At 42.8% G+C, this 24,743-nt stretch overlaps 1 protein-coding gene across 2 annotated transcripts in view; it reads left to right on the forward strand.

The window, feature by feature from the left end:
• The first annotated feature begins 2,179 nt into the window (after positions 1-2,179).
• cdk6 (cyclin dependent kinase 6) overlaps positions 2,180-24,743 on the forward strand; it is a 28,525-nt gene continuing 5,961 nt past the window's right edge. The window contains exons 1-5 of one of the 2 annotated variants that reach the window (XM_058047346.1): positions 2,180-2,859; positions 3,668-4,010; positions 7,960-8,095; positions 12,640-12,807; positions 20,449-20,558. In XM_058047346.1, the coding sequence (XP_057903329.1) occupies positions 3,787-4,010; positions 7,960-8,095; positions 12,640-12,807; positions 20,449-20,558 (638 nt within the window). In that variant the 5' untranslated portion in view covers positions 2,180-2,859; positions 3,668-3,786. The other variant, XM_058047347.1, reaches the window with a different exon arrangement.

Consider the following 24,743-nt stretch of genomic DNA (forward strand, 5'->3'; position numbering starts at 1 on the left):
TCAGAGAGACACCAATAAAGCGTGTCTCCATGCTAGTGCAAAAGAAAGAGGTATTGTTTTGATAAACATTAGTTAGGAATAGTTTGCACGGCGGACGAGTGGTTAGCACTCGAGTTTAATTCCACTCTAGGGCATCTCTGTGTGGAGTTTGCATGTTCTCCCCGTGCATGCGTGGGTTTTTTCTGGTTTCCTCCCACATTCCAAAAACATGCTAGGTTAATTGGCCACTCCAAATTGTCCATCGGTATGAATGTGAGTGTGAATGGTTGTTTGTCTATATGTGCCCTGTGATTGGCTGGCCACCAGTCCAGGGTGTACCCCGCCTCTCGCCGGAAGACAGCTGGTATAGGCTCCAGCTCTGTGTGGCAGAAAATGAATGAATAGTTAGGAATACAGTACGACATGAAAACAACTGAACTTTGCAGTATTACACTCCACGCTCTCCACTTTGCTGTTTTCGTACTGTAAATGTCTCCTTTACAAAAACCATAAAGCATGTAGGAAAAACTCAGCACGAGGGACTAGCCAAGATACTTAAAGCAATGTTGACTGTGTGAAAATGTCCACACAGCAAATTTTTCAATGACATTTCATATAAAATCTAAAGGAGTGGCTCTGTCAAGCAGCATTCCTCCACACGGAGGGAAGCCGGTGGCAGATTCTCACAGAACATGGGCTGATTTGCCAGATGAGGCTTTGCAGCAACATGCATTGTGATGCATAAACGTTGTATGGGAGTGTTTTGTTTTTGTTTTAGATTTGGACACAATTTGGACTGACCGGTTGGCTTTTCATTCATTTTACATTGCAGCCTGTATCAGAAAGTTGTCTTTAGCAAGCATTATTATGATGATATTTACGATGATAGAGTCCCTTCAACATAACATCTCTTTACCGCACACATAGAATTGGTTTGTTTTCCAACACCCCCCCCCCCCCAAAAAAAACCCATGCAAATTTATTCAACCCAGGCAAATGGCTCTCAGAGTGGATTTCACAGGAACAATGATGACAAAAAAATGTAAATGCCCACATTTACAGTAATTGGGGACATTGTTTGCTTTGTGTCCTTTCTCATGCAAATACTTGGAGGTCACCAAAAAAGTTGGGCAGTGAAAATAGCCAACTTTACCTCAACATAGGAACCCTTTTCCTGTTATCTTCTCACACAGTACAAGCCTCCCAATAGTTATGATAATGCTTCTTACAGCTGGCCTTTTAATGGATATAATCTGACATTAAGTTTCAATGCTAAAACATTTGACATAAATGAGCATTAATTTACTGAAACTGGCCAAAATGCAATTTGATGGTTGTGAAATGATGCAAAAGTTGTACTGTCATTATAATTGTTGTTATAAATTGTAAATATTGTAAATATTTCAACTCAAGAAGTGAAACTTGGAGAAACTTACAGCAACACACATGACCACGAGTCTTATTTATGTCTTAATAGCTTATTATTTGTATGTATTGTCTACTGTATTGGCTAATACAAGTGCAAAGGTGCCCATAGGGTTGCTATTTCATGTCTAGAAGACTCTAATAATGTTGAAAATCATATTTAGGAGGTAATAAACAGTTTTTCTATGCTCTAAATATGAAAATATTCCATCTATCCGTACGGAGAAATTCACTTATGACGGTCGGGTCTTAAAGCAATTAAATACAATAAACCAGGGATATGTGTATTGCTCTAACGATATCAAGAATCTATGGTTGTTTTGGTTGCTGGTTTCAATAAAGTTATTGTTCCTCAACCACCACTTCATCATACTTTTAGTATCCGGGCAGATCGGCTTCTTAGTCAAACTTGTAGACAGGGTTCAATAATGCAATATTTCCCAACCTTTATTGAGCCGAGGTACATAATTAATATCTCAAAGCAGCCTGATTATGTAATATGCTGCATAAATACACAAACTACTATAAACATCTGTTTAAAACTGAATTAGTGTGTCAATTGGAATTGTGCACATGCAGCTAATATTGTAGCCTGTTGTAAGGATGTAAGTCAAAATGACCACCAGAGATGATGTCACAGTTCAAGCCCCCCGGGCCTTGAACCTGACCCCTTTTCGGACCATCCAGGTTGAGCTCTCCACATTGTGCCCCCCCCCCCCAGAGCCGGGTCTTTGTTGCCGCAGGATCTCCTGAATGGACTGTGTGAGAGGAGATAGATAGTGTGGCCGTCCATCCAATAAACCTCTACTCTCCCCTCCCCGACCCCTGCGGCGCTCCCGAAGTTGGACACGGGAGACAAAACCCGGCGGCGTGGAGGACTATGAATGGTAAAGCACCGAGGAGGCCGAGGGAGAGCAAAGAGGAGGCGGTGTGCCTTTGTAGTCGGGGAGGAATGCGGAAATGTCCCCGCTCCGTGTCAAACCTCTCTGAAGGGGGTCAGGCCACATTCAGCCGGCGTGGGAAAGCCAGGCGGAGACGGAGCTCACACGGCGGAGCGGGGCTGCTGCTGCATGGGCCTGTTTGGGGATATACGGAAGAAAAGACGGGGGAAATCTAAAGAGGAGCGTGGCTTTGGAGGGCTTGTATCACGCGTTTGCCTTTGTCCTGCGTACCCCACACCCCCCCACCAGCCCCTCCAGTTGTAGCAGTGTGTGCGTGTTTCGTACAACCCTCCTCCTCCGCCTCCTCCAGTTTGAGTGTCCCTGCCTGGGCTGGTGCAGTTTGAGGGATGGGGGGTTAGAGCATGCACCGTCCAACTACCTGTGTGGCCCCCGCATGGAGGACAGTGGACAGGGATGCGTTTGAGCGACCACATTTTTGTCGGAGACACGAGTGCCTCCTCACGTTTATCGGACATGCCGACGTTGCGACACATTATTGACAACACAAAACGAGGTAAACACTGAAAGTGTGTGTGGGAAGGTGTTTTGTGATCAATGTGATACCAAAAGTGTGTTGCCCTAGAGTCCGGTAACGTTGATCAGGCAAAAAAAAAAAAAAAAAAAACACGCGTTCGAACTTATTTTAATTTGTATCAATTAAAATGTGTTAAAAATATCCACGGCTTTTTATGCGAATGAAAGTATCATTAAAACATCGCTAGTGCAATATTTAAAATGATAAGGAGATATTTGGTGCTTGATAGGCGAGTTTTGCAGCGTTTTAAATTGGAAAGTTGAAGACAATGCAGCCAGTAAGACAGCCATGTGCTCGCTAAGTTTGTGTGGCCTCAGTAACACTTAGCTAAAAATGGACAGGGGAAGCAGCTAGTTTGCTACATCCGAACTACTTTTTGCAGGGGGGTCTGTACTTTTTATTTTCGCTCGGTTTTCTTACATTCTGCTTAATTTATTGATTTTAAAGACAGCCTACATCTTGGAGTATTTGCATGTGTGTTGAGTCCTTGAACGCACCAGACCTCCTCTTTAACGCAGCGCTAGCTAAAAGATGCTAATGATAAAGTGACATTTTGAAAAATATATTTTAAGAAGAGGAAGACAAGTTGTTAAGCGTAACAGGAGGAGGAGGAGTGGAAGTTGGGAGGCAGCAGCAGAAGAAGCAGCAGCAGCAAGCAAGCGAGGCTTTTGTATTGATAGTCGGAATAAAACATGATGACAGTCGTGTGATTGCTACCTGGAGCACAGTTTGACCAACTCTGACAAAGATGGTGTGCACCTCCATCTGTGTCTCTCTGTCATCTTAGGCATGGCATGTGCCAACTTTTTGCTCTGACTATGGCTTGGTGAGAAAAGGCTGGCTCCGTCACCCTCGCTGGGAATCCCCGTAATATTTTCGACAAGACGAGGAAAAAAATAAGCAAAAATGGACAAAGAAGCTGGTGGTACGCAGTATGAACCCGTGGCCGAGATTGGAGAAGGAGCTTATGGAAAAGTGTACAAGGCGAGAGATTTGAAGAACGGGGGACGCTTTGTAGCCCTCAAAAGAGTTCGTGTTCAGACTGAGGAAGAGGGGATGCCACTGTCGACCATCCGGGAGGTGGCGGTACTGAGGCAGCTTGAGGCATTTGAGCATCCTAATGTTGTCAGGTAAGTGAGGGGGGGTGAAAAGGTGGGTGGCCTAAACACTCATCAAGAGCCTGTTCTCATACATGCTTTTCTATGTGTGCTGCTGACCATAATTAAATTAAATTAAATTAATTATTACATGCATGGTCACGGCACGGCGGTCTAGTGGTTAGCGTGCAGACCTCACAGCTAGGAGACCAGGGTTTAATTCCACCCTCGGCCATCTCTGTGTGGAGTTTGCATGTTCTCCCTGTGCATGCATGGGTTTTCTCCGGTTTCCTCCTACATTCCAAAAACATGCTAGGTTAATTGGTGACTCCAAATTGTCCATAGCTATGAATGTGAGTGTGAATGGTTGTTTGTCTAGTATATGTGCCCTGTGATTGGCTGGCGACCTGTCCAGGGTGTACCCCGCCTCTTGCCCGAAGACAGCTGTGATAGGCTCCAGCATGCCCGCGACCCTTGTGAGGAAAAAGCTGTAGAAAATGAATGAATAATTATTACATGCATGTTCACAAACAATACTGTAAATATTGGTATCAATCTGATACCAAGTAAACACAGGGCCAGTATTTCCCATGTTTTGCCTTTTATTGTGTTGATTGAGATTATAATCACAAGGTTCTAGGAAAACAAAAAAACAGCACCAAACTTGTTTGGGAGCAATTTAACAATACACAAATACAACAAATAAGATACGACATGAAACTGTAACAAACTCAACTAAACTAAACTCAATACTTGCCCCCAAAGACCTCTTATGTGAAATATCGTACTCCCTAAGGGGAGTTTTTGTTTCTGAACAATATAACAATATACGCTAATCCCTTAAAAAACATCCCGGCTTCACTCTATCATGTTTTTTTTTCTTCCCAAAATACACTTACTCTAGACACAGGGTGTCAGGAATGGTCGGTGAGCCGCATAAGCACGTGACAAGCTACTATTGCGGCCATGACTTCACTTCCTATCAGCTCTTCAAGTACTGGAATACATTTACAGCAACACACATGACCATGAGTCTTATTTATGTCTTAATAGCTTATTATTTGTATGTATTGTCTACTATATTGGCTAATACAAGTGTAAAGGTGATCATAGGGGTGCTATTTCATGTCTAGAGGACTCTAATAATGTTGAAAATTATATTTAGGAGGTTATAATCAGTTTTTCTATGCTCTAAATACAAAAATATTCCATCTACATACGGAATCCTACTTTGCAGAAATTCACTTATGACGGTTGGGTCCTAAAGCAAGACCTGCACCAAATGCACTGTGACTTTCTGTAAAAATACCAATTCACCAAATAAATAAATAAAAATAAATAATGCACCACCCGAGGTCATTTTGTTTCCAAGAACCAATAGTTATTTCCCTGTATTATGTATTGGGGAAATTCTAAACAAACATTTCAGAAGCATGGCATGCACCTTTTAAGAATAACTCCCAGTTGCATCAATGACTAATGGATCCCGGCTTTGAATGAACTCACAATGGATTCTATTTTTGCTCCACCGCAATCAAGTAAGGGATTTAAAAATGTCCCAGGTTAATTTTATTTAGTGATTTAAATCCGCCACTGTGAAAGCAGGAGTTAAAGTGTTTGTTGCAATCATTTAAAGCTCTTTGAACGGATGGCGGAACCTAATCCCCCCCCCCCCAACGGTTTAGCCAACACGACATAGCCAAGCTAGGAAGGGTGCATTGTGGGCCTTCTGTGAGACTCCAGGCAACCCCTGGATGTTTGTAATGAGCTCCATTATTCATTCCATATGTTCAGTGTCTGCTGAGAGCCCCCATTGTAGGTCGACAATCGAGCTGTGAGGGGCGTTTAACCCCAACGCTTCAAGAGGAGGGCGCCACCATCATCTATTCTGTGACATCACACACGGCACTAATACCTTGAACGAATCACCTCTCTTTCATAGTAGTACTGACCAAGTCCTTAGCTTACAAGAGTGTTGGCATGGACACCTGATGGCTTGCTGGAGAGGACTGAATAACAGACATTTAGGCTTTTCTTTACTTGCTACCGCTTTAAATGCCCGACTAATGTCGCACAGTAGGGTCCCCTTGATGATATTTCCCTCAATCACATTTAGCATAATGAGATTATTAACAAAAGCATATTCTGTTGATTTTGCTGGCTGCAAAGTCATATTTAGTCATCCACATGCCCTGAGCAAATATTTGATATTGACGGAAAAAAAAACAACTATGCCGGACATATTTTTTAAGTTTTGCTACTGTGACGATGGAAGATGCTGCCCATTGCCGCAGCTACCGAGCAGCTCCCCTAAAGCTCCCAAAGAGCATCAGGAGTTGTCATAGCGCTGCTCGAGGAATGCTGTTTGTGTTCCCCATCTCTTTGAAGAGGACACACACCATTGCTGGTTTTCACTAAACCCCACTTTGGCAGGTCTGCTGACATAATCTGGATTCCTGGCCTTGGTTTCCACAACAATAAACACCAATGTTTAGGATCCGACGGCTTGAAAAAAACAACACTGCATTTAGTAGTTCTACTTGGGTACAGTGTTAAGAAATGTACAACCCGTCAAAATTGGGTTGACTTTGCAATATTTTGCAGAAGCTGGTCTCTTGATCTTGTGTCACAAGTATACAAAAAAATGAGGTTGCCCATTGTAGAAATAAAACAAAACAAAAAATGTAAAAAGCAGAGCAAAAGGAATAACAATGACCAGAGGTATGGACTTAAGTCACAATTTTGATGACTTTTACCTCGGCCTGACTATCATTATAGGCTTCAAACTCTAGGACTTTTAACATCAATGACTCGGACTTTAGTCTAATCACTTGAAAATACCTGAGTATTCAACCAACGTGACCATTGTCATATTATTTCCAGCAAGACAACATCCCCACTGAATTAGCCTAATTTGCCACACCCTTGTTTGTTTTTTATTTTATTAGCTTTAAAGTTATTTACATACATATGTGCGCAAACACACACAAAGGCAATAACCTGTAGGTCTAACAAATGAACACCTTCAGAAGTCCATTTGTTGTTGTACTGGTTTGCCCCGAGTACATCCTGAATCAGCACTATTTCTTTGAGTGTGTAAATGCTACATATGATAATGTTACAAATCAACAGAACCACTTTGGGGAACGTCAAAAAAATTGTATTCCCGGTTGTGAGCTAAGCTTTACTTGAGACTTGCATACCACCGACTGAAAATGACCAAAATCATCCACTTCTGCTAATAACTACGGTTCTCAGATAACATTCGCTAACCGATATTGGCATAAAAATAAGAGATCGGTTCTTACCAAGATTGTTTTTTCTGCTGATAATGATATTGGTGCACACAGCAACAAGCTAGCTATCTCAGTATATATTTTAGTCAGGAATCATTCAGGCTGTGTTGATAATTGATTGTACTAAACCAGAGTTTCATACTTTACACTTTGTTCTTATACGGAAGTTTTTGCCACACGTAGCGGAAACTGAGTTGTTGACAGTAGGACTTACCTTATGACGATTGGTCATAAGGTCTTTTGTTGAGACCAAATATTTAAAATAAATATGGCACTTAGAAGTATTTGTATTATTTTACCTATACAGTGCAATGGTCAACACTAGGAATGGGTACCTTTCCGATTTCAACGATACGGTACCGATGCTCGTTGCCTCAGACTCTGTATTGGTAGTACAAGGTACCAATTTTCGGTAGTTTTTAAAATAATATTTGAATAATAAGACCTCAACATTTTCAAACTCAACCTTTTATTTTCCATGAATTACTTGCATTTAGGGTTACCAAAACATTCTACCATTTGGTTTTTCCGTAATTCGGCACTCCTTAGAATCAGTATGAAGTCCCAACCAGGCACATCTTTGTAGGCATTAAGGGAACATAGTCATGACCGCAAAGAGAAACCATCTTGTTTTGTTTGCTGAGCACGATCAGTTGTATTGATCTCTTCTGTCCCTCTTGTTCTAGGCTTTTTGATGTGTGTACAGTGTCTCGGACTAACCGTGAAACCAAACTCACACTGGTCTTTGAGCACGTGGATCAAGACCTGACCACCTACTTAGAGAAGGCCCCTGACCCCGGCGTACCGCCAGAAACCATTAAGGTAATTCTGACCGACCTGTAACTTAAGTAGTTTTGAATCTGTACCATTGTGTAGTACACTGTATTCTGATGTGAATGACGTGTATCAAACCACTTAAGTTGAAAGTCAACTTTTGAGTTTGTACTCCATGTTCTATTTTAAATATAAAAGGAGATATTTGCTAATCCTCTGTGGCCTTGCAATGACCACAGCCACGCCTGTGTAGCACCGACCAAGGCATTTCTCCACAGTTCTCTGCAACATCGCCACTACCAGGGTGTTTTTAAAGGCCGGCACATGTGGCAAATGGCCTCTAAATTAAAGGCTCCTTGTTTTCACTTGGTCTTCCCTCTTGGCAAGAATGTCATCCGAGAAAATGAGTGTTGTGTTTTGTGTTGTGAATTAATGGTAATGTTCGTTTTTTTCATTGTAGCAATTATACTCACCAGTCGTTCTGAACATAAGGAAGTCTCATAAGGAAATCCACTCTAAGTGTTCACTTACAATTTGCCCAAAGGTCGGAACTAGGCGCGTCATTAACCCTTTCTTTTTGACTGCCTTCTTGTATTTTAATCTTTTTTTTTTTAATTTTAGATCTCTTAATCGTGTTTCACCCTGAGGTCCCAATATTTATCGTGTACAACACTGAAGAGGCATAGCTCTATTTTTCGGCCTCAAAGTTTTAAGTGTCACTTTTGAAATGGAGACATTGTGGAAGCTAGTGTGTCTATAGATTTTTTTTGCACCCCGAGGCCAGGTATACGTGCGAAAGTTGTGTCAAACTGTAGTATTGATGATATACTGTGTAAGCATAGACGAAGCAGGTGGATCTGACCTGAGGCCTTTTAGCTAAAGACAGTCTAGTCAGTCATTTCTTGTTGTTCTTAATTGTTGAGATACCGTGTTTCCGTGCTGTAGCAATATGGAGGCATCCATTAATACTATAATCGATGCAAACTTGAAGGATTATGTATGTATACTTTTAATTTATAACTTAATAACTTCTAATTTTATAGGTGATGATTTAAAATATCAAGTGGTTAGCGCGCAGACCTCACAGCCAGGAGACCCGAGTTCAATTCCACCCTCGGCCATCTCTGTGTGGAGTTTGCATGTTCTCCCCGTGCGTGCGTGGGTTTTAGCCGGGTACTCCGGTTTCCTCCCACATTCCAAAAACATGCTAGGCTAATTGGCGACTCCAAATTGTCCATATGTATGAATGTGAGTGTGAATGGTTGTTTGTCTATATGTGCCCTGTAATTGGCTGGCCACCAGTCCAGGGTGTACCCCGCCTCTCGCCCGAAGACAGCTGGGATAGGCTCCAGCACTCCCCGCGAACCTTGTGAGGATAAGCGGTAGAAAAGGAATGAATGAATGCTTTAAAATATATTTGGTCACACATTTTTGCTAAAAAAAAGACTTCAACAGACTGCTACATTTTTCACATTTTGAAACCTGCGTCTGAAGCCATGATGCGGCTAATTTATGGATTATGCAGGCAACGTGTTTTGATCTGACAAACCTTAAGTAAGTTTGATCAAGTGTAGAATTGCCTGGACCATGGCAGTTGTTGAACTAACAAGTTCTGTTTTTTTTGCTGTTTTCTTGTCTAGCTGTATTTTTAGAAAAAAACAAGCTGCGCATTTAGGACAATCCTGTTTTAAAAGAATAAAATATTTGAGACATTGGATAGTTGAAGCTCAATTATTCCAATTATTTTTTTTCCTCGGTGTACTCTCTTTAAATGAATACTACTAGCGTTCCTTAAACCAGTGGCTCCCAAATTTTTCCCAAACGAGGGCCCAACACCTAGCCATTGGAGTTTTCCAGTGCTGGTCCCAAGCCCGGATGAATGGGAGGGTTGTGTCAGTAAGGGCAACCAGTGCAAAAACTAAGCCAAATCACACATACGATCGACTGGCTGTGTAGAACCCTGATGGGGAAAAGCCGCAAGACAAAATAAAAGGATTGATTGGGAACTAACGAACAAATGAATCATTGATTTAAAAACGTTCTCCAGCATTGCATTAATTCCATCATAAGATCAGTGGTGGTTCAACCACCTGTTGAGTCGCTTGAAGGCTCCACTGCTCCTCCCTCCCTTTGCTTTCTCTTAACATCCATGCAGCCAGAGCCACTGGAAGACAAAAGGACAATGATGGAGTGGCAACATGACACTGGCTCCATCCCCTGTTATTTCTAGGACAGTGGACACTGCCCAGTTACTCACCCCCGCAAAGTACCCCCCTCGACTTCTACAACCAGATTGGCGTCTCCGTAAAAAAAAAAAAATCTAATTTCACCTATGCCCATTTGGTGTTTACTGGTGGGTCACCATTAAATCTCCTAGATGTTAAAAAACGCTCCATCATCGGCATACAACCAGACGCCCCACTCCCTTGCCAGCCTGTCCACCTCTGCCCCCGCCCCCCCACCGACCACTCGGCCTCAAGACCCACCACATGCTCATTGATGAAAGAGGCCCTCCTCCAGGAATTAAATGAGCTGGAAGCACATCAAGCAGCCGAGCAAGCCCAGGCTCGGTGCTCCTCGGCCCGGCCAGCGCTTGCAGGGTGTCACCCACCCCTCTCCGCCGCCATCGTCCCGGCATCCACAGCTCTATTCTCTGAGCCTATAAAGGGGGAGGTTAATGAAGCATGGGGAGGGAATTACACTAACGCTAACCGGCAGATGTCCCATATTGTGCTTGGCTACAATAAACAATATGGCTGCCTCTGGTAAATTTGCATTAGAAAAGGAGGCATGCACAGAAAGCCATGTTGCGACTGCATCTTGTGCAGGACTTACTACTTTTTTTCTTGCTCCTCGTGCTTATTTTTGGAGATCAAACCTTTTGTGTAACATTGTTTCTTTTGAAGTTTTGTTACTTTTTTGCTTCTCTTTCTGCTAGTTTCCCATCATGTCATATTTAGTTCTCTATCACACTCTTTTTTTATGTGTGTGTGTGTTGGCTGTCATGGTCATTGTAATATTTGTCATTACTCAGCCGTAGTGGAAATTGATACGTCAGCGAGGAAGGTACCCAGGCCAAAGGGGGCCATCATTGTTTGTGTGTTTGTCCAGGAGTCACACTTCTGAGGTAATTAGTGTTTACTAGCAAATCCAGCTGAAAGGAAGCATGCTGAAATGGTTATTTAAAGCAGGGAGGAACTGACTGGGGGGTTGCTATTGTGTCAGCCTGCACACACACACACACACACACACACACACACATACGCACACACACGTAAAATAACCAACTGCCTCCCTCTGTTCTATGACCCTGTCTGTCTGCTGCCCTCCTCACTAGGTCATGGCTGGATGGAGATGTAGAAAGGAAGGTCTGTTTATGCATCCTGCCTGCCCTTGGTCAGGATCCCCTACTCCCACTCCTAACGCCCCCCTACTACACACACACACAGGCATAAACTTTGACCTGGACATGGTGAAGTGCATACAAATAGTAATGCGGTGTGCTCCGTGTATGTGAACACGGGGCCAGGGGGAACACGCAGTTTGTGTGTGTATACAAACAAGCACACTCTCAGCTCCTCGTGTCCACAGTACACGGTGGGGCGTCCCGTCTCGTCTTCTGCGCTGCACAGCAGCCAGCCCCGCGCCCGCTTGCTAATGTTTTCTGCTTGAGTGTGCAGGCCTCTTTGACTCACTCACCAGCTGGTCAGCCAGTGAATAGAGCTGTGGGCTCGGGTCCATGTCACTTGTGAGGTCTTGGCTGAGGAGGGAGGGGTAGAGGGGGGTGATGGTGGGCGAGGGGGCATGTGTGTATTTACAGGAGAGAGTGTATGTAAAGGCTGGGATAAGACACGGCGACCCTAAAGTGGGACCGTTTTTAACTGGCTTTCATGCAAAGTATACATCCCGGTTTTCCCTCCTGCATTGGGATATGTCAGCTGGTCTTTTATTGGAATACCATAAAACCAACCAAAAACCATAGCTCTGCCCTTTTTAGAATAAGCTTTATTCCTGATCCAAAAACAACACGGCGTCCCTTATCAATGGCTCGTTACTTGTTTACAGGTGCAAGACCTGTTTTGGGAGTATTTCAGTTTGAAAGGAACAAGTCTAAGCTGGTCCGACATAGTTCTTTTTCCTCCCCGCGCCGGTTTACTTTAGCTCCACTGTTATTGATGCAGCGCCTATGGCCATTTCTGAGGTCAGCCTGTGGTCATAAAATGAGAGGGAGCGCCAATTAACTTGAGCGGAGCAGCTGCTATGAAACAGAGCTCCGTGCTTGTATAAAAGCGGGGGCCTCCCTCTATCATTTGTGTGTGTGTCAGTTATCAAACATCTGCCACAGTCGACAAGAAAAGACACAGGCCTCCTCCGTTAACTCCTTCACTCCCAAAGTGTGGCCGCCACCGGAGTTAATAACGATGGGCGCCGTTGACGTGAATGACTCTTGTCATTTTCCGTCCTTTTTTTTTTTCAGTGCACCTGCACAATCGAGTTAAATCCAACAAGTGATCTGCATCACATTCTGTATTTTATCCTTAAATATTGTAAGTATGTCAAGTCAAACATTTTTAATTTTTTTTTTCTTACAGGATATGATGTATCAGCTGCTCCAGGGGCTGGACTTCCTGCACTCGCACCGCGTGGTTCACCGTGACTTAAAACCGCAAAATATCCTGGTCACCAGCGGAGGACAGATCAAACTCGCCGACTTTGGTCTCGCCCGCATCTACAGCTTCCAAATGGCGCTCACCTCTGTGGTAAGTCCATTCAACGGCAAATTATTTGTTAAATAAATTGGTTTTTTTTTCTCTTGTATTTTTAACACACTGCCTTTCATATCCCATCCCGTGGGACTTTCAACCAAAAGCGACAAGCGGGCGCTCACGGGTAACATCAAAGCTGCAATGATAGAATTTCGTAGTGTAAAGTGAGAATCCAGAACCTTCTTAAGAATCCCTCAGTGGCAACAGTGGACAGGGATGGAACAGATGATGAGGCGCAGGGACCCCCTCCTTTTTCCCGCTGTCGGCACTTTGATATCCCACTGCTGAGCTTCTGGGCTCTGATGACCAGATAATATAGAGACTGAAAGACTCTTTGGAAGGCATTGGCTTTAGGGAGAGATGAGACGGTAAAGAGTCAGAGAGCCAGCAGTATGTTACTCACTACGTTTGAGTTGCTGTTTATTGTCGCAACATTATATACCACACATCATTTATAGCATGATTTAATATTATCTGTTTAGATTCCATTCATTCATTTTCTACCGCTTTTTCCTCACGAGGGTCGCGGGGGGGGTACTGGAGCCTATCCCAGCTGTCTTCGGGCGAGAGGCGGGGTACACCCTGGACTGGTGGCCAGCCAATCACAGGGCACATATAGACACACAACCATTCACACTCACATTCATACCTATGGACAATTTGGAGTGGCCAATTAACCTAGCATGTTTTTGGAATGTGGGAGGAAACCGGAGTACCCGGAGAAAACCCATGCATGCACGGGGAGAACATGCAAACTCCACACGGAGATGCCCGAGGGTGGAATTGATAAATATCATAATATACAATTGACAAGCTGCACTGTGCAGTATATGTATAGGCTTTTTGTTGTGGTCATTGCTTGTTTTATTACTGGCAGGGGGGCACTTTCATACCTGAAGGGAATTCACCCTCAAGTATGAGCGACAGATGTTGAGTCACTGAAATCTTTTGCACCACACACACACTCATCGCAAATATCAAATAGCGTGAGAGTGGGTCTTTGCTTGCAGATGAATGTTCTCTTGTCTGAAACCTCCTTGTTAGGTTCTCCCCAAAAAAAACACAGCCATCATCATTCAGCCATTCTGAGCTTCCTCTGTCTAATAGGAGCTGATTATCAACACCACCGGTGGTGCACATGTGCACAAAAAACCTCACAACATTTAAGAGGATCTTCAGCCTTGCCCAACACAGAGCAGCAGTTACTTATTTAGTCACCTAATGCTGCCGTTATTGGCAGACGGATGGGCTGTAGAGAACCGCTGTTGCTTAAGGGAACAGACACTTCTCTCTCTCTCTCTCTCTCTCTCGAATGATTAATTTTGCACTTCCAAAATGACACCATGACCGGTATGATCATTTGCATATCGTTGTTAAGAAACCCCCTTGCAATACTTGCTTGTCTCACTCTCACAAACGTTAACACTCTGCTTGTTATTACTTGAACCGTGTGAACAGATTTATGATAACGCTTAACCTTTTCCATGCAGATGTGCTGACTTTTTTTTTTTTTACTTACTGTATCGTGCACAGTTCTGGAGTACCGGGGCTTGTAGTCACAGTGGCTCTGGCTCCTCCAAAAACCCCTCCGGCGAAGCTCGACATGCATCTCCGGAAAATGTAAACCTTGAATGAACGGTGAAACAGCTGTGATTGATCAGCTTGTTTTTGGTACATCAAAGTTTACTTTTAAACAGTCAAGTTTATAAAACCCTGAGGTACTGATGTACATCAGTGGCCCCGCTGGTATAATACATTAAATAATACTGGATCTGCTTGGTTGCACGTGACTGACGGCCTCATCTACATCACCATTCTACCATGTTTCGCATATTTTGGCCCTCCCTGGGAGAGAGAAAGAGAGTAAGGGAGACCACCCATTGGGTTGGTACAGAGCCCTCGATTAGGCTGCCTCTGGTAGTCCCTGGGGGGCTGTTGCTTTGTTAATGGTATTTTAATGACCCAGTCTGACTACAGCTTCATTGAACCGCTTTGACTGACAGGCAGATGGGTAAAAACTGATGGGTTAATCTGACATATCAAAGCTAAAAAGCTAGCAGTTTTGATTGATTATTGAGGGTCCAATTCATGCCAAAGGTTATTTGTAGTGAACGAGTTTGGTTTCATCTTGATAAATGCTAAGAATCCTAACCCAGAGGTTTGTTTTGGTTGTTACCTCGGTAAGAACAATGCAGAAAACCCTCGGGACATTTAAAAAAAAAAAATTCAAAACAGATAAAAGTGTTGTTTTGGTTAGTCTTTTACAGAACAATGGTGTTTTGTAAACTGAAAATAAGTTTTGAAAACGGTTTTCAAAAGGCTTTTGCCAATTATTGGCCTTCAGCACATACGACAGTGTTTGTATATTCAACGTGAATGGGGAGCATTCGTCCCCTGGTTTGCAGTACTATCAAGAACCTGATGTTTGTTTATTTATCCGTACAAACCACTGTATGAGTTGCTGGCACCAGAATGTGGTTCAAGCATGAATAAAGACACTAACCTGAAGTTATACACCCAAGACTTGCTTCTGCTACCTCATTGTGTTGAAAGAAACTGTCATGTCAGTATTTCATAAGTCACACCACATACTGGCACGTTGTCATGCATGTAATTATCTGATAACAGAATTCATTCACATTCATTTACCGTGGTGCTGCAGTGTGAAATACACGTATGATTTCATGTGGCATCGGCTTGGTTCGGGTATTCCGGAACACTTGGCGTCAGTCGGGAGTGCCAGCCAGTGTATGAATGTTATGACCATTCATACGCGGGTTACCATGGTGATAGAAAGATGACTAGATGGTCATGTGCACGTCGTTGCGTGTCAAATTGGATTCAAGGGGGAATGCCACTCGATTTAACAAAACATTTATTGTCAGGCGGAATGGTTTTTCTCCTTTTGAGTCCAACATGTCCTGAGGGGGGGGTCACTGTATTTAATAGTTTAGAGTCGGGACATGCATGCTTTTGTCTTGCTGTTTGTGTCTTATTGATTTACACAGCAGATTTCTTCCCATGATCAAAATGATTCATCCTTGGAAAGCGGAAGAGTTGTCGTTTTTTCCGATTTTTTCACAGTTATTCCCTTGTTCCCTTTACTTAACCCCCCCTCCCCCCTGCAATTACAAAAATAAGACACCCATATTTTAGGCGACATTAAATAAAGTGAAACCAGATTTCCTGTATTCAAAACAGAACATGGCCTCTTACAATACAAGTATTTTTTTTTCAACAGCACAATTCCAGTTTGATCAAAAATCTACCTGACATGCATGAACCGTGTTCAATATCCGGTAGCGCAGAAGCACTAATGTCTATCTAGTAGTCTCAGTCTGCGAATTGATGTGCTGTGGTTCAATGGATTTTTGCTATTTGCCGACGGAAACAAAGAAGAACAGGCGAGGCACCAGGGAGGAGGGGGGCGGGGGGGGGGGACCCTTGCAGAGCACGCAGGAGAGCACGTGTAGCTCGCTCTGGGATTGTTTAGATATCTCCCCAAACAGCTCCACATGGGGGAAAAAAGTTTTTGCTTTGACTGAAGCCCGCAAGCACATATAGTTCTGTATATTCACACACACAGATATACCGCGTATGATCAAAAATAACATATGTTCCTACATGCCCTTATGTGCATGGTCTTTGCATCTTTTTTTTTTTTTAGGGCAACAGCAGCAACACACCGTCACTTTCCCCTTGCTGTTAACTATAATAGTTGTCACCAGTCTTTGGCATTGCTCCAGGTCACAAAGTGGGAATTCTTAACAGCGGCTGTCCTGCAGCGGGATATGGAGACTGTGTCCGTAGCAGCATGAGGAAGAGAGAGAGGGGGGGGAGAAAAAAAAATGACGGCATATATCTGGAATTTTCCAGCTAATGATGTGCGGATGTGGTAGCACAGGGGAGAGAGAGCCACTGACTGTGCTGTCTTTGTTTCACTTGCCGAGGGCCCCGTGCTGCATTCCTGTATGCTGTGCATACTTTGGCAACAGTTGGAGTCCTTTTTTTTTTGTTTTCTTCTACTGTATACAGTACGTCTGCTGCTCTAGCACTTTTCCTATATATCAATCTCTCTCTTAATCTGTCTTTTATTGCCTTTCTTGGCTATGATTGTTGTAAACTGCAGAATGAGTTGGAACGTTGTGAGTGAGTCATGATATAGTGTTACTGGAGGACCGGAAGTTAGCTTCATAGGTGACAACATCTCAGACTGAAAGCACTTAGCATGCATCTTCTTTTTTCCAATATGTGGCCGGCCTACACACCCTGAAGCCTTTATCCCCCTTTTTCCTCTGAGATTCACTTTGGGAGACTTTAATTTGTGCTGAATTGCTCTCAGGAATGTAATCACATTCTGACCTAATGATAACGTTGCCAAAGTTGAGAAACTTTTACTGCACTTTTTCCTGTATCGGATGAATCTAATTCTAGTTTTTAATTTAATGAAAGGATGCAAGTAGCACTTTTACATATTATGTAAACCAACACATGTAGATATGTTAAGATATGTTTGATGAATTACCTAAAAAGCCACACACACATTCATTCAGGCAAAAGCAGGTGCTCACTCGGTCACGTGCAACCACTCCCGCGTTTGCTAACAAACGCCCACACGCTGGCATGCATGCGCCCTATTGTCCTCTTTCACTGTGCTTGCACAGCACGCCGGTGGCACCAGTCCAGGCATTGCTAGTCGCACAGCCACGGAGGTCTGACCCAGGAGGTCTGGAGGTCCTCTGGGGCAGAAGGAGCCATTTCCTCTCTGAGGCGGAGCGGGGAGGAGAGCTCAGCAGTGAGAGTGGAAGACAGTGTTGGTGGTGGTGAGGGGGAGGATGGTCTCAACTGAAAGGAATTCTCAGAATGCTGTCCTTTAATCTGGAGTCAGCCTCACACCACACACACACACACACACACACTGGCTAACTTTTAACGTTTGTCTCCCTCAGCTTTATCTGACACCCCCCCGGTCTTTGTTAGCATGTAGAAAAAGGGATGAAATCAGCCAATAGGCAGATTGACAGCATAGAACAGCTGACCTAAGAGGCAAAACACTGTAATATGACACAGCGGGTCTTCCTTCCTTTCTTTCTTACTTCTCTCTGTATGTTTCTTCATGCAACATGACTCTTGTTAGGAGGAAGGGAGAACCACTTTGCAACTGTCTTCCATAAAATTAAATGTGTTTGTCAGCGGACAACAACGTGTGAGCAATGGGGTTAGGCCGTCAACGCCAAATGAAATGTACTGCACAGTGCATAGAGGTCTGAAACTGTTGGGTTTTTATCAAAGAACTGTTCTCAAACTACTTGTCCTGCTATGCAATTCATAAGCATAATAGATTGACTTCTACAAAAATGGCATCCGACACCATTGTCGCTGTGTGTCACCGCATCTGTCTTCTGGTGTGTATCAGTGCATGTGTGGGTACAAGAGTGATGTAAGTGTTTATATCTGTGCTTGTGGCCAGGTTTTCGAATAACAGCGGATATATACTGCGAGCTATGGGTACTGTGGTTCTTCTCAGAAGGTTCCATGCGATGCTTTTAATTCTGTAGGCTTTGCATGTTAAACACAGCACACCAAAATCAAACACTTTCTAAATCTGTAAGTAAGAATCCATCATTTTAGAAGGGTAACTACTTACTAGTCTCACATAATGTGGATGCTAATTTTTGCATGCAAAAAAAATAAAAAAATTCCAGGAAAATTTCCATGTGGACACCTAACACTAAACTGGACAGAGATGCTCTTTCTTTGTCATGCTACTTTTGGGTTAGATCTATGGCCATAATCACATATTTATCATCTTTACCATGACTGATACGAGTGACTTGTGGATTGATATGAAATAGCAATACCAGATCTGTATGCTTTTTGTCACATAAAAAATATTGACCCTTTGGTATTTCAGTCAATATCAAGTAATGTATATTAATAACACAGTAGAAAGTAATAAGTAAACTACTTTTTCTTCCACTGAACTTACTAAGTATTGAAGCAAAGAGGAAATCAGTGGTCTCACACATCACTAACTGATACCGTTCTGTGGTGGCACCACTAAAAATACAAAAAAAAAAAAAAACACCCTCAGTGGGACATCTTGCATGATGCCCCTTTTGAGGCACTTTTTCATCCAAAAAATGTCTGCTTCCAAATAATACAACCTTTTGGGGCTTTTTTGGCCTTCATCTCCAACGAGCCTCGGCTTCCTCCCTCATTTCCACTAAAGCAGGAAGCAGGAGATGAGAGTATCACACATCTGCAAAAATGCTGCCCTTGAGTCTATTAATAGTGTCATTCAGTTTACAAGTGGAAACGTGACTGATCTGTTTTTATTTCCATTATCTGCCTCACTTATGGATCCAGTGAGCTAGCTTGGCCCCTACGCATGAAAAAGACTTTATAATTATGTCTCAAGTGCAACATATTGTACTGTAGGTGCCCATGCACTCTTTTTTTCTCTCCCATAGTTGCACATTTTTAAGATTTTGATAAGGGTGCTACTGTGCCTGAGGAGATGGAACGAAAGCAACAGGCTGACGTTAAATCCTGGAGTTTAGGAAAGCACCTGGAACCATTCCACTGTAACTAGGGGTCACTGAGTTTTATCTGGAGGTTTTCCCTACTGTTGCTGCTAACAATGTCGCTGCTTTTCCTGCAAGCCATAGCTATACACACACACACAAACACATACATAATCATTGCTTGCAGCAGAAGGGCCCTATGGACTAAATCAAGTACAGTACTAGTAAGCACAGTACTGTACTAAACCAAGTACAGTAATCTCTAATTTTTCACAGTTAATTGGTTTTAGACCCAACTGTCATAAGTGAAAATCAAATATTTCCAAAGTTGGAGCATAGAAAGCCTGTTTACAACCTTCTAAATACTTTAGAATATAATTAGAGCCCTCTCCATTTGACATAACACCCCTGTATTTAACTTTACACTCACAAAATAGCCTGCAACATACATTGATGTAGATATATTTTTCATTCATTCATTTTCTACCGCTTATCCTCACGAGGGTCGCAGGGGGTGCTGGAGCCTATCCCAGCTGACTTCGGGCAAGAGGCGGGGTACACCCTGGACTGGTCGCCAGCCAATCACAGGGCACATATAGACAAACAACCATTCACACTCACATTCATACCTATGGACAATTTGGAGTCGCCAATTAACCTAGCATGTTTTTGGAATGTGGGAGGAAACCGGAGTACCCAAAGAAAACCCACGCATGCACGGGGAGAACATGCAAACTCCACACGGAGATGTCCGAGGGTGGAATTGAACTCTGGTCTCCGAGCTGTGAGGTCTGCGCGCTAACCACTCGACCACCGTGCAATTAATCATTTGATGAAATAAAATATTTCTAGTATACACTAAAAATATTTAAAGATTAAAAGTTTATTTACAAAGAGGCAGTAATGCCTACACCTCTTGAGGTGATACCCCAAATAATGGATGCTACACCAGGTCCTCCTGTTCCCTGCCAGCTATGTTTGTTTATTATACAGTATTTAAGATGCGTTGTAGCCTGTCGCAGCTTGTCGTAGTTTGTGTCGTTTCTGTCACCCATAACTCGTGACTCCTCAACTTTTCTGAAGTGTTTTGTGTAAATCCTTTTTTTAGGTGGTGACACTGTGGTATCGAGCTCCAGAAGTGCTGCTGCAATCCAGTTACGCCACCCCGGTGGACCTGTGGAGCGTAGGATGCATCTTTGCTGAGATGTTCAGGAGAAGGTAAGACTGTTATCCCAAAGTACACAAAGCCAGTCTGCACAGATAAGAGTAGATTGGAACCCTTCATTCATTTCGATGGAAATGGTTTTGTGTATGTGGACATGTTTATTGTCTTAACTTCCTCATTATCACTAAGCAGTGTTCCAAAACATAACTTACTGTCTTGTTCAGTGATTCTTAACTGCTGAGCCAAAAAAAATCATACAACATATTCTTCAGGGTGTAAAATTATTCTGATTTGAAAGTGATGTCCATTAGCGTTACCCAGAGGTGTGGACTCGAGTCACGCGACTTGTCACAATTTTGATGACTTGGGACTTGACTTGACAGAGTCAAGACTTGCAACAGGAATGACTCTAGTCAGGTGACATAAAAAATAAATTCAGTGAGTGTTTTGAGTAAAATTTGGTTTAGCCCAGCTTACACAGAACAAGAATCCGTTCTAGGGGGGTTTGCGCTGTTCCACAAATGACACCTGTCAGATGCGTTGCGAGCACCGAGCACTGTCATTTCGGTTGGCTTATCAAACTATTCCAGTAATGACAGGCGACTCGCTGTGGTTGAAGCACGCGTGGCAAGACTCTGCTTCTTGGTATAGGTCTTTGTCAGTTTGTGGTCTAACTGACTTCACAGCAAACGCCAGCCCAGGCTAATAACAGACCATTTGACCAAACAAAACACTAACTTGACTGCTTACTTAAAGGCATAAAAGATATTTAGCATGAGCATATTAATTTTTAGTTTCCCTATAATCTTAATTAGTTCAATGAAGACTTCTTTTTCTCTTGTTAGGAAAGAGGTCACAGTTTTTTAGTGGCCTGCACCAGCCTTGATAAGAAAAGTCTTGACTAGAGCCAAGAGGAGCAGCCCCGCTTGTAACTTACGCTTCCTTCCCCAACTGTCCTCACACAGCCACGCACATGTGGTCCCACACTGTGCACGTGAGATGGGAGATGTGGTGGGCAGGCAAAATGTGACTTAAGACTGGAAGAAATCTGCATAGAGAAGCATTTAATGAATCACATTGTCGCTCCTCTTTGTTCAAGAGACTTCCTGGTTCAATACCGGTGAAGATGACAACATCAGTGCATGGAAGGGATACGCTTTGTTAAACATAGGGTTGCTATCTGAGAGATTTCAGCCAATTAAAGTCACTTGCCAATTCGTGGTTGAATTATAATTTGAATTATCTATTATTAACAGGCATACTAATACTATACTATACTATACTATACTATATATAGGCATACTATACTAATACTAATACTTCTAATGCAAACACAGGTTGTTGTTGCGGCCGACGTCACTTTCCGTCCGCCTGCCATTCAGCTTCCCTGGGAACACATTTATAGCAACACGCACAAGTCTTAATAATGTCTACTATATCTACTATATTGAGTAATATGAGTGTAAAAGTGACTATAGGGGTGTTAGATCCTATCTAGAGAGCGCCAAACGGGTTTATAGCAACATTTATAACACATTTATAGCTTCACGCACAAGTCTTAATAATGTCTATTATATCTACTATATTGAGTAATATCAGTGTAAAAGTGACTATAGGGGTGTTAGATCCTATCTAGAGAGCTCCAAACGGGTTTATAGCAACATTTATAGCACATTTATAGCTACACACACAAGTCTTAATAATGTCTACTATATCTACTATATTGAGTTATATGAGTGTAAACGTGACTATAGGGGTGTTAGATCCTATCTAGAGAGCTCCAAACGGGTTTACAGCAACATTTATAGCTACACGCACAAGTCTTTATAATGTCTACTATATCTACTATATTGAGTAATATGAGTGTAAAAGTGACTATAGGGGTGTTAGATCCTATCTAGAGAGCGCCAAACGGGTTTATAGCAACATTTATAACACATTTATAGCTTCACGCACAAGTCTTAATAATGTCTATTATATCTACTATATTGAGTAATATCAGTGTAAAAGTGACTATAGGGGTGTTAGATCCTATCTAGAGAGCTCCAAACAGGTTTTTATGCTCTAACTTGGAAAGCATTTGTCCTACTTCATGTAAATTCATTTCAGTTCATACATTCACAGTACATAGTCGAACAGGTCTGGTTGCCTACTACAGTATAAAGAAAGTTATGGCATGTCAGTTTTTATAGCACTTAACATTTTTTCCACATACATTAACACATAAAATTTAGCCATAACGCTTTAAACATGAGACTGTTGCATTACGGACACATGTGACTCACTATATTTCTCATTTTTTTCTTTCTAGTATGACACATGAAAGCATGTTTGTGTGTATGTATCTGCACGTGTGTGTGTGTGTGTTCTGGCTCCTGTCCAATTGTGCCTGAGGACTGAGAGGCTAGGCGGAACACGGATGGACACACACACGCACACACACACACTCTCAAGGTGATATAGGTGGCTTTTTAAAAGGCCACCTGTTGGAGATTAAAGGGCACCTGGGAGATGTATTAAAAGGTGGTACAGAACAATGGCAGAGAAAGCTATTGTTTGCGTGGTGGTGGTGGTGGTGGTGGTGGTGGTGGTGGTGGGCGGGACGGGGGTACAGTTAAGCTGACATCCCCTCTGGTACTTCTAACTGACCATCAGAATGGGTGATATATGACTTGTAACAATTCATTCATCGCAACAATGTAGGCTTGACATCTCTCAGCAAACACAATGTACTTGTTCCGTTACTGCAGTATTTGAGTACACGAAGTTCAACATTCAGGTCAACCCTCAACTCATAAATTACTTGGAAATTCAAAATTAAACTACATACTACAGGGCTTTTTTTGTTGAACTTTTTTTTTTAAGTCATTTACCATTATCATTATGTTGAGAACATAATGTGAAGTCCACACAGAAGTGGTTAGTGCACAGACCTCACAGCTAGGAGGCTAGGGTTCAATTCCACCCTCGGCCATCTCTGTGTGGAGTTTGCATGTTCTCACCGTGCATGCGTGGGTTTTCTCCGGGTACTCCTGTTTCCTCCCACATTCCAAAAACATGCTAGGTTAATTGGTGACTCCAAATTGTCAATAGGTATGAATGTGAGTGTGAATGGTTGTTTGTCTATATGTGCCCTGTGATTGGCTGGCGACCAGTCCAGGGTGTACGCCACCTCTCGGCCGAAGACGGCTAGGATTGGCTCCAGCACCCCCCGCGACCAACAAAGACATTTGCAAGTGATCCCAAACTTTTTAGCGGTAGTGTATGTAGTAAACAACTTTCCTTTATAGCAAGGTCTATGCTAAGCTATTAGCATAATGTCAGACACATTGTCTGTGTAGCCTGTCATTCCAATTACATCTTAACACACCTCATATGCACATGTGACACAGACCAGCCCTGCACACTGGTCGGGCTGGATGCAGCATCCACAGTAGAGTTAAGTTTAGCAGCGTTAGCCGGTGAGCAGGGTTTACACAACGTACTATCGCCCTAACCAAGCTAGCCCCACGTGAAATAATACCCATTTGCATTTTTAATTTGCCTATCCAGAATATGTTGCTGCATTGCAGCAAGTGTAATCTTGTTTGCTCTTCATGTAAATAATGAAGTAAACCGTTCTTGATTCATCACTGTGAGCTTTGTTCCTGACATTTTAAGACGCTGTGTGACGCAACACGAGTTCTCACTGTCATAAAAATATACCGTCGAGAAAATGTGAAGACTTGTGAAACATCAAAAATCCGCCTGGGGCCGTTTTCTCCCTTTTATCGTCGAACATAGCAATGGCTAATGCCTCTTTTAATGACTGTATTGTTGTTGTGAAAGGAATCTGAGCTTAATGTCATACAAGTCTGCATTTGCATGGTTGGGATAGTGTCAGGGTGAGTCATGGACGCAAGTGAATGGAGAAGAGAACGCCGCCTGCTTGTTGACATTCCTCTAATCTTAAAAGGACCAGCGTGTTGTGTTAATGGTCCGGCAGAAGCCTCATATCCATGTTGACTTTCTCACAGTTAGCCCAGAGGCTTCTAGACTGGATGGTTACATCTGCAGCAAGACAGCATGCACACGTGTATGTCATATTTAAACTTGTAATAAAAAAAACAAGGCATCACCACATCAGACGGACGCGCATTCTTTTTCTCTCCATTTCCCACCCAAATTGACACTCACGTGCAACCACACATACACACACACACATTCATTCCAGAGGTTGCTGCAGAGGAATGTGGGAC

This window comes from Doryrhamphus excisus, chromosome 14 (assembly GCF_030265055.1).
Source record: "Doryrhamphus excisus isolate RoL2022-K1 chromosome 14, RoL_Dexc_1.0, whole genome shotgun sequence".
NCBI classification, from domain to species: Eukaryota; Metazoa; Chordata; class Actinopteri; order Syngnathiformes; family Syngnathidae; genus Doryrhamphus; species Doryrhamphus excisus.